This window comes from Phaethon lepturus, unplaced genomic scaffold (assembly GCF_000687285.1).
Source record: "Phaethon lepturus isolate BGI_N335 unplaced genomic scaffold, ASM68728v1 scaffold32017, whole genome shotgun sequence".
Classification (NCBI taxonomy): domain Eukaryota; kingdom Metazoa; phylum Chordata; class Aves; order Phaethontiformes; family Phaethontidae; genus Phaethon; species Phaethon lepturus.
Window position 1 is genome coordinate 6,969 of NW_010551681.1, and position 10,877 is coordinate 17,845.

The window sequence follows — 10,877 nt, forward strand, 5'->3', positions numbered from 1 at the left end:
ACTATTTTTGTTTGCTAGACTTGCATCAAGGATGTGGTACTTTAGTTTCTGATATATTGGAAAGTGATTGGTTAAAAACTTTTGATTTTGAAGTTTGATTTTAGCTTATCAGACTTCTAAGTGACATAGTTCAAGCTTACATGACTTAGAGTGGACCGTTGTGTACACAAACTCATGTCTTTAACTTCCAGTCATAAACAAGAATTAAGGTTATTAAACAAGCCATGGATTTTGCAATAACTGACTAGCTTGACTTGCTTTTTTGCACTGTCAACATCAGTGGTTGTTGGGAAGTAATCCAGTGAGAATTTTGGTTTTTGCAGCTGAAACAAGGTTTAAAATTGATTGCTCTGTCTTCAGGTGGTGAAGAATAAACAAACCCAAAGTAAATGTTCCTAAACAAATTCCTTTTTCCTATCCATTCCCTTAAAGGCATATAACACCAGAGAAGTTCTATGTGGAAGCTTGTGATGATGGGGCAGATGACGTGCTTGCTATTGATAGAGTCTCCACGGAAGTCACTCTTACAGGTACTCTGCTCACTAGAATTTCTCAATATAGGCTTCTTGTCCATTTTGCCTGTGTTGCTCTAGGCACTCCCAGAAAATCTTCAGAACCTTAAATTGATACTGAGACAATTGTTTTTCTTTTGTCACTGTTTTAAAGTAGTGCTTTTTATTCTGTCCTGTGAAGAACTTCCTTTGAAATGCCTTTTTGCTGTGGGTAACTGGAGTGATAGTGCTTGCCTCTTTGGTTAGACTGCCCATCACAACAGTAAAAACTGACTCATCCAAGCTAGTTGGGATTGGTGCTACAAGTCCAAGATCAAACATGGGAAGGATTGAACACTGGGATTCTGCAGCTTTTGCCCAATTGTCCTAGTGCTGTCACTTATTTAATACTGAAACATGAATTTTCATAAAGCCTCTAGAAACAACAGTAAAAAGCCCTCACTGTAAATTTTGATCTGTGTTGTAAATCTGGATTCAAATGTCAGTGTGAGTAGTCTTAAGCATGCTGATGCTGAGGTCTTCAAAACTTCAGTTTAATTTTTTAAGAATCTTTCTATCCATTATTTTCACAATCAAAGATCTTGCATTAAATGACAACATGAAACGAAGGCAATGGGTAACTTCCCTTTTGATACTTCACGAGTTTGTACCTCAGTATTCCTAATCTCAAAATAGACAGAAATGCTATGGTAATATTAATATAAAGGCAGTAATTCCTTTATTGGGCCTCTATACTTCATGTACGAGCAATGTGCCCATCCCACTGATATTTTTGGTGTTGTAGTATAATACTTCAATTTCTCCTTTGAAGTTGTCCTTTCAAAACTGTAAAGATGGCTATCCTAAGTCTTTTATTAGTCTACATCTGTTCTCATTACTAGTGTTTTATCAGAAGAACCTGCAAGGTGTTTCAAGCAAAGGAAAATTCAAGCACTGTCTTTCTCTGTTCTCCAAGTTCTGGGAAAATGCCTAACTCTGGGTGGTTTTGGTTTGTTTTTTCTCTTTTTAAATTCTCTAATATCCCTTCTGTTTTATCTATCCACATTTCTAGATGAAGGTTAACATGCTAAGACTTACAATTTATTTTTGGATCTCTTGGTATGTTGTTTGGAATACTGTATCCCTTGCCACGTCTATGCTGTTGTTGGTAGTTTTGCAGAGATAGACCAAGAAGTAAACTAGGTCTTCTGAAATGGAAATAGAGGGAGGCTCAGAAGTGGGAGGCACAAGCATTTATGGTTTGTCCTTGATGTCTTGATGGTTTTAATACAAGAAGCTTCTGGAAACTGGCAGGACAATACATTACTGAGGAGTCTGAAATTCTGATGTTTTCTTCTGGTTTTCAGTTAAGAAAGATGTTCCCCCTTCAGCTGTTACAAGGCCTATATATGGTATTTTGGGAACAATCCGCTTGGTGGCAGGTAAGGAAAACAGAACTGTGCTCTTTAAAAATACTTAAGCAAAATATATTGCTAAAGAAGCTTTAAAGACAAAAATAGTATTTGCAAGTATCTGAGGTTACACTTTCATCAGTATGATGGGCTTTCCTTGTGGCTGCTAGAGGATAGAGGTATCCAAATACAGTTTATCATGAATGTTCGTGTACCTTTTAAACCTGTAGCTGCTCTAATGGTAGGGTTAACTGACAGCTTGTTGAGTTTTAAGGAATGCACTTCAAATGCATGCAAAGAACTTCATCTACTTACTTTTCATAACTGTTTTAATCTTAGCTGGAGGATTTGATGTACAGTCAGATATTGGGTTGTGAAGTTTGACTTTAAATCAATAATCTTGGTACACAAATAAGAGTGACAGGGTGATAGACTAGTAGATGCAGCTGTTCAAGTAAAGATTGTGTTCCAACTATCCTACAAATACAAAGAAAATTCAACATTAAAAGAAAAAGGACAGACTGAAACAATTCGAAATTTTAGGGAGTTGTAGCATAAGGTAAGAATAAGCTGTCTGCTTTATCCAAGTATCTCAGTGGTGTTCAGGTCTAAACAGTCACGGGCACAAATAAACCTGATGTATAAAGTCTTCCAGGGAAGTCAGTGTTGCTATTCAAAAGATCTTTTGTGGGTAGCCTTTATTAGAGTTTGAGACTAAAGTAGTCTGAAAAATGATGTAATAAGGAGCGTGCATACTGAATAAAGGTCCCCATACATAGAAAGGATTTAAGTTCACTCATTGCAGTATTCTCAACTGAAGCAAAGTATCTTTGTGTTAAATGCAGTAACTTCTGACAGGATCTTAAACTACTGAACTATATATGCTCATATTCTGCAAGATCCACAATTCTTTAGATTAAAAGCAATGTAATAGACACCTGTGTCTTAGGTCTTGGGTACTTAACAAGCCCTGCCTTTAAAACTGAACTGCCCCAAAGGGGAATTTTCACAGCTTAAAGGATTGGTAATGACTTTCATTCATCTGACTGAATATAAAATACAGAAGTATGTAACTTCTTTTAATAGCCTGTTTTTTTTCTTTCCACCCCCAAAGCTTTGCACTCATTGTTAGTATACAGCTGCCAAACTAAAGGTATCAGTTAAAGTAAATGTTTAGCTAAGTGTTGTTAGGCACTGTTAACTGTAAAATGGGTTCTATATTTAGCAATGCAGTGTCTTTAACAAGCATAAATATTCTTTGCCTATTACAGTAATGAGGGGGAAAGTTGCTGAAGTAATATCTGAAGCTCTGAAATCTCAAACAGAAGTTTGCATACCCAGATAGGAAAAGACAACAGTGGAAATTCATGTCAGATTAAATGTATCTGTGCAGCATCTTTGTGGCATAGTTGTGGATGTAATGTGCTGTTTTTATAAGGTATATGAATGCTTCTGGTGTACCAACAAAAAGCAATACTTATAATTGGAGATGCAAACATGCTAGAGCATTTATAAGTGCTTGGACATTCCACGCAAATAAAAGGTATAACACTAGAGCGGCGGGGGCAAAAAAAAGTTATTTGACTAACTATATAGATACCCAATCTAATAATTCACCTGTCTGTAAAACTTAGTGTATATGTAGGTATAGTAGTAAATACAAATAGTGGGTAAACTTACTGCACACAACAGGAACTTCTTCTGCTTTGGCATTTATACTTGTTTGAAAGATTTTGTACAAAAATGTGCTAGACTTGTGCTTCTCTGCTTCTGCATGGCCTGCTCATTGTTTTGCTCTATTGAAGTTGTAAGTAAGCATTTGATGCTTACAAGATGTAGATGATGAGACACTTTTATCCATCAATATCCAATTTAATAAATTAACCTTTTTCAAAAACAAGATGACACTGCAATACGATAGGCTTAGAAATAAGGCTATGTTGTATTTACCAACAAGTGTAAATTAATTGCTCTGAGTGAACTGTCATGGTTATGTGTTTTTGCTTTGTTACTTATGCAACCAGGAAAACAACAAGCTTCCCATCTTAAATAATTAAAAGAAACCCCCTTCTCTCTGCTCCATTTTGAACCTGTTAGGATAAGTGGGTTTTTTTCAGGATGACTTTTTGGATTCTGAAGTGTGCTTCCTTTCATATATTTCAGGCTTGCTCTCTGCTTTCCAAACCACATTCAAGACCATTGGCCTCTCTACATTTGCAAGACTAAAGACTTTCAGACTGTCTCTGGTCTGAAGTAAGAGTAGCTGACACTTTTTATCTTGTCCCTTTTTTAATTTCCTTAAACTTAATGAGTAGCTCAAGATCTGTGAGCACAGAGAAGTGGGTAGCTTAGCAAGTGTGTTTAGCTTCTGTTCCAGCCTCTTGCTGGTAAGAACATAGTCCTAGGCGTAACTTGAAGAAACCTTACTCTTTCTTATTGGTTTCAGTTTTCTGGTATGGTTATAGGCTGCTTTGCTTAATATGTGCATCTTTGTTTTTTTTAAACTCTGCTCTTTCTGATTTACAGGCACGTATCTTATTGTAATAACAAAAAAGAAAAAAGTAGGTGAGATTTTCAGTCATGCAATCTGGAAAGCAACAGACTTTGACATCCTCTCCTATAAAAAAACCATGCTGCACTTAACTGATATTCAGGTAGGTGGATTGATTAGCGAAGTTGGGGGGAATGTTATCTTATGTTTATGTCTGTTACCACAGGACCTAATTTGGTGAAACTATGAAATCTTTTAAAGAAGCTATTTGAACTATACTCTTTTTCTCTTGATTTGTTCAGGGTACTATAATTGATGCAATATTTGGGTATAGATGTATATAAAGCTATGTCATTCAAGATGACAAACTCACATTGTGCAACTTAAAATATCATCCCTGGAGTTTGTTCTGGATATTGTGCCTTTTTCCCCTTTTAAGATGGTACACATTTCTTAACACTTTTTGTGTTAAGTCTTTCTCACAGCTTGACTATCCTGGTAGCCCCTACAATAAGCTGCTTCCCTGTCATCTAACTATCTGTCTTGCTGAATTTATGGGATTGTTCAATGATATAATTACCCAGCAGGGAATTTTTTTGAGGGAGGGAAAAGATGAAGATTGTTTAAAATGGGTGTTGTGGATTGAGTAGTAGATAAGGGTGTCTAATGAATGAGCTGAAAAGGAATCTGATGTTCTTTCAGGGAAGGAATGAGGTTAATCAAAACTTGAACCAGAGCACAGATTAGTTATTGGGGTAATCTTGACAGTAAGTTGTATCTTTTCTGCATTGCCATCTTGTCTTGTTTTTTTTTAACTAAATGGTTTTTAGGGTAACTAATGGCTTCCTTTTTGCTTGGAAGCTGCTAATATTAGTTTAATATCAGTAGTTATTTACCTTGCAGGAATACTGTTCTTTGCTTTCCACTGTTCTTGCAGAATTTGGTTGCAGTGTGCTAGCTGTAAGTTATCAGTGAACTGGTATCAAAATTGCAATCTTGTGGTTTCTTTCTTGTATGGTAATCTCTGATGTCGTGTTGCTACAGCACTAGCAAAGTTCATCTCATGACTTCAAAAAATAGTGGTAGCATATAAGAATAAGATATTTTGGTGTTAATAAATGAGAGCTCTTCTGTCCTTTTTTCCTCATCTCAACAGTTGCAGGATAATAAAGTATTTTTATCAATGCTTAATCATGTCTTGAGCGTGGATGGATTTTACTTCTCGACAACATATGACCTAACACACACTCTGCAACGGTTAGCCAACACGAGCCCAGAGTTCCAGGAAATGAGCCTCCTAGAGAGGGTAAGAATTTAATATTCCTTAGTATCTGTGTCACAGACACTGTCAGTCTGTTCTGCAGAGCTTAAGTTTAGTTTATGCAGCTGATGTTTAAATGACGTTAAAGCAAACTATCACAAACTAAAGGAAACTCTACACAGTTTAGGATGATGTTGCATAAACTCAAGTTACACTTGGAGCTTGCTTCATATTGTGCTTAGAATAAGGGTGGAAATTGCTGGTCTGTAATGCTTCAGTACACAAGTTTTTTCAGCACTGCAGCATTTTATCAAAACTGTTACGGGTTGCGGCTGAGCATACTAGTCCACCCTTAAGTCTCATAGCCTGTGAGGAAAATGAAGTTCTAAAAATCTGTTCTGATGTCAGACTTCTGGATCAGGCAGTTAGAAAGTACTTTCTGCAGTCTGCTTTAAATGGATTTTAAAATTTCAAAATAAATGAAAATTTGCCTCTGATCTTGATATTGAACACTTCTAATTGCAGCAAGAAGGAACTAAGCAGAAAAATTGAGAAAGCGAGTCATTCCTCTGACCTAGAATCTGGGAGGGGGGTGGGGTGTGTGTGTGGGTACGGGGATGACCTCAAAGTGGAATAAACGGCACTTGACTTTGTATTTTCTTCCAGGGTAACATAGAACAGAACTGTGGGTCTTACAGCTGTTGGCCTTGGGATGTTGTATTCTGTCTAAACTATGCCTATTCCTATGTTTGAAGCATGAACTTAATATGCTACTTTCTTCTTAAAGACAAGAGAATCACACAGCAATTTGAGCTTGAAATTCTGGTGTGCTTCCAGAGTTCCAGAATCCTTAGTCTGGTAACTTACTACACTGCAGCATAAACAAGGTCTAAACTGCCAAGGCACTGAAATACTGAAGCCTTCGAAGTCAGTAACATTCTTCCTGCCTTTGCTGAAGAGATGGAAGTGGAGTCATAAGATGTTGTCTCTTAGATGCTTAAACTATCTAAGATGGGGAAGCAGCACACTTTTACCAAGATTTTAAACAAAAATCAATTTAAAAATCAGTTTATAGTTGGGGACTACTTTGCATTATCAAATGCTGCTCTAGCAGGACTCCTAACCAGGGAGAGCAGTTGCTGACATGAAAAGATTGGTTTGCTTTAAGATTTTGGCACTTGAAAAGGTTGTTTGAAAGGTAAAGTACAGTTAAAAGGTGCAGTTTCAAGTAAATTCAAATGCTGGATGATTAAAACAAATGTAACTTCACACTCACGTGTTTGTAGCGTAATGGCTTAACAAAAGGATGATGGCAATTTTGGGCATCTCCAGTGCACCTCTACAAGAGAAGCTTGGCCTGTGGTTGGCGTGTGATTGTCTTGGTTTGATATTTGTGTTTGGTTTGGTGTTTTTATAAACAGGTAGAAGGAAACAGCCCCAAGTAGGGGCACCAAAGCATCATACCATATTCTTCCACTAGTTCAAGATACTGCAGGTAGGATTTGAACGGTTTCTGGCAGATAGTTTTATTTAGTCTTTTCTGTTAGACAAAGGACTGTTCCAGCACTGAGCTTGAATTAACCCTCATCCTCAGTGATGTATTGTCTGCCTGGCTCATCTTAAAGTTTAGATTTATGCCACTTCCCCAGAGCCTGCACTATGTTCTGCAGCAAATGTCTCTTTTGTGACTAATCTGGTAGCTTTCTTGAATGTGCTCAGCAACCTGCTCAAGACAGTTCTGGTGTGAATTAGGAATAGGAAATAATGGAGAGTTGAAGAGGATAATTTATGCAGTGGCATATAAATACTTTAGTTTTTTAATCTACAAGTATTGTTTAACTTTCAGAATTGTTGATTATTGCATTCCAGACACCTTGCATTTTTACCTTCTGACCATTTTAAGAGTGTTACCTTGCTATTCTTAAAATTTCAGATAATTTCTTCAAACTCTTTTCTTATGGTAAAGACTGGAATGTACTTCTGATACTGCAGCTGAGTTGTTAATGGTTTAGCATGCCTGAAGTGTCAGGCAACACCCTTAAAGATTGGAGAGAGCTGTTCCTCTTAACTATTTTTTTCTTTAGATTTCTAGTTGAGGATATAAAGGATACTGATGAAAGAAGCATGTTCCATATCTATGTACATCTGTTCACCTAAACTTGTGTATTGCTATGACATTGCCTTTATTCTGAATTAAACAGAACTGACAGTCTATAAAAGCACACTGGCTTTTTTCTTGCTGCAGGCAGATCCACGGTTTGTATGGAATGGACATCTTCTTAGAGAATTTGCTGCTCAACCAGAGGTAAACACTTTGTAATGATTATATTAATAGAGGATGAATATACTTTTACTACAAGCATATAAGTTTCCTTTAATTCTGTCTCATTTCAGACAGCCAGAATGTGGTGTAATGTGGCTATTAATCTTCTAGTTTAGCACAGTGACAGTCTTCTGCTTTCAAACTTTCACCTTTATGTCAGTGTCTTCAGTAGTGCATATAGTAAAGCTGACTTTTGGAAGTGTTTACATTTGAAGATACTGTGCTGAGACCATGCTCATATAAACCAAAGGGGAATTTACACTGCACAGCATATGCTTATCAAGCTTTTTGAAGGTTTAGCTACTTATCTTTAGGTACAGGCAAGGTTCAGCTCATCACTTTTTTCCTAAGACTGGCTAGCATCTTTCTCCATGATTACAGTTTAAATTCTGTTTGTATAGTGAATAGGTCATATAGCTAATAAATAAGTGTAAGACTGACAGTTTCGGTTCTTTCAGTTTATTTCAAATGAAGAGTAGCACAGTGTAACCTTTGAATTCACTTACTCCAGCAAATACAAGTACATGACCATAAGCCACAACTGTAGTACCTCAATGGCCAGACTACCTAAGCTCTTTCCTACTGGACACCTTAGATGTGTGTGAAGTTTCTTGAATTGTCTTCACTACAGCAAAGTTTTTTGAGTACTTTTCATTTAGTGAAGTGAATGATGCACTGCTTCTATTTCTCAGTAACCTGTGGAGATGTGCTCTTAGAGTAGACAGCACTGTTCCAAAAGACTGGATTGTGCAGTGCTTCTGGAATGTGAAGATACGAATTAGCAAAGGGCTGTTGTGCATATTCCAGAGGTATATGGTTTGCATAGTGCTATGCAAACAAAGCTTGGGAAATGAGAGAAGCTGTGATGGGAACAGCAAAGAAAGCCAAGTGTGGCTGGTTAGTGAAAACAGATGTAGGAGTCAAAACACAGAAGTTTAAAAGGGAGATAACTGGTATGTGAGGGGAGGTGTGACCTGATATCGACTACAGGTGGCTTGCTATAGTAACAATATTAGGTAATGAGATGTGGTATTTCTGACTTACATTGGAAAATTTTACTTTTAACTTGGTCTTTCAAGAAAATTTATTCAGGAGTGGCAGGATGGGAAAAATCCTGGAACAAGCATTTCAAGTGTAAATCACATAGAAGTATTCCTTGCTGAAGCCCTGTGTTAACTACTATCTCTGCTTACATCCTACTGTGGAGGTACAGCAAATACCATATCAAAAGGCTTTGTGTGTACTGCTTTGTATCTGGCATCTTTGTAGAAGAGTAAATGCCATATATAAGAGGACAAAGCAGCTTTGTTTTTTTGTCAAGGTCATTTAATTAGGATTACTTTCACTTTTTCCCTGCTGCTAATTACGTATGTTGCTGTTTTCCTTGAACTTTTCTCAGAGTTAATGTACCCTAAACAAAGTAAAGGATATAAAGTATATAAAACTATAAAACTCCTAGGCAAAGCATAGTCACCTTTTTTGGGTGCTAGTGTTTATTTAGTATTTTTAACATGATTGTGTGTTTTTTCAGATCCATAGGTTTGCTACACCAGTGATGCATGGATGTATCCTTTCATGTTGGAAAACTCACTGCTGAATATGGTAGTCTAACAGAAAAATGGTTGCTGATGAGGTGGTGCTATTGGCTATGTTGCAACTATAACAGAACGCGACGTCAGACTTAAGTTGTAGTTCGTTCAGATACGAGCATTACATATTGTTAGCCCACTCATATGTTAATTAACTTGAACATTCTGCTTTTAAGGCTTAATGTATTTAATTTTACAGGTATGATTTGCATAACTGTCTTCAGTGGGATTGATGGTTAAGATGAACATGGCAAATGCTCTTACAGCAGCCTTAGTACTCTTTATCTTGCTATAAAGATACCTTCACTTAGCATTTACTTTGGCTTTAAAATAAGGAACATTCTTGACTTGAAGGACTGCTTATGGATGTTTCCACTGATGAATAAAAGGATAAGGACTTCTGCTGAAGTCTCCTGGAATGCTTCTCCTGCACCAATGCTTTGGGTAACAGCCTTTTTAGTAAAGCAGTCATGAGTTTATTTTTGAGAAGGGGTGTATTCTGCAAGTAAGCTTAATGTTTTCTGAAGGCAGTGTTCCTCATGCAGTGTGTGATCAACAGTAAGTCCTACGTGCTCCTGGACTGGTGGTACAAAAAGGCCTGGCAAGACTGGACAGAGCAACTCATGCTGCATTCTCCTTAGTTCCTCCATCACCTAGGCCCCTTAGGTGTGTGCAGGGAACAGCTTCCAGACTGGGTCAGCTGTTCTGGTAGGACTGTTAGCAGCTGGCAGATCTCCAGTCCTTCTTTCCTGTGACTTCATTTATTGGAAAATGTTGTAGGAGTATGTGGAGAAGCAAGGAAAGGTGGCAAAAGGGAACTGTCAAAACAACCTAATCCTTATCCTGCAGGTCCTGGGTGGAAGAGTCTGGATGGATTGCAATTAGCAATTGGCAGGCTGCAATTAACAGCTTCCTCTGTCCCACTTTCACTATGTAAATAATTAGCATAAGTAATATGTTTTGCTGTAATTCTAATACTAAACAAGCAGCTTAGAGAAACCAGGAATTCAAAGAAACTGGATTTTTAGTGATGAAAATACTAGGAAGAGCCCCAAGAAGAACTGTTACAGTGCCACTAGCAGTTATTTAAATAAAATCAAAGATTCCTTTTTCCCTCTGTCTAAACTTAAATATATTTTGTTCAACTATCTGGACTGGGGTTCTAGTCTTGCAGTGATGAGAAATAATGGACTTACTTGGGTAATCGAGACTTTGATCACCTAAAGTCTAAACTATTTCCTTTGTTACTCAAAAAAAAACGTTCTTAAGAACAATAAATTATGTCTGGGGGGGGGGGGGTTACCCAAAAC

General features: G+C 37.3%; 1 protein-coding gene across 1 annotated transcript in view; it reads left to right on the forward strand.

Annotated features, from left to right (window-relative positions):
* Positions 1 to 432: 432 nt before the first annotated feature.
* Positions 433 to 10,877, forward strand: part of SACM1L (SAC1 suppressor of actin mutations 1-like (yeast)) — a gene marked incomplete at its 5' end in the record, with an annotated part of 22,394 nt that continues 11,949 nt past the window's right edge. The window contains 6 exon segments of the mRNA XM_010290993.1: positions 433 to 530; positions 1,859 to 1,933; positions 4,430 to 4,557; positions 5,551 to 5,700; positions 7,901 to 7,960; positions 9,510 to 9,543. Coding sequence (XP_010289295.1) covers positions 433 to 530; positions 1,859 to 1,933; positions 4,430 to 4,557; positions 5,551 to 5,700; positions 7,901 to 7,960; positions 9,510 to 9,543 — 545 coding nt within the window.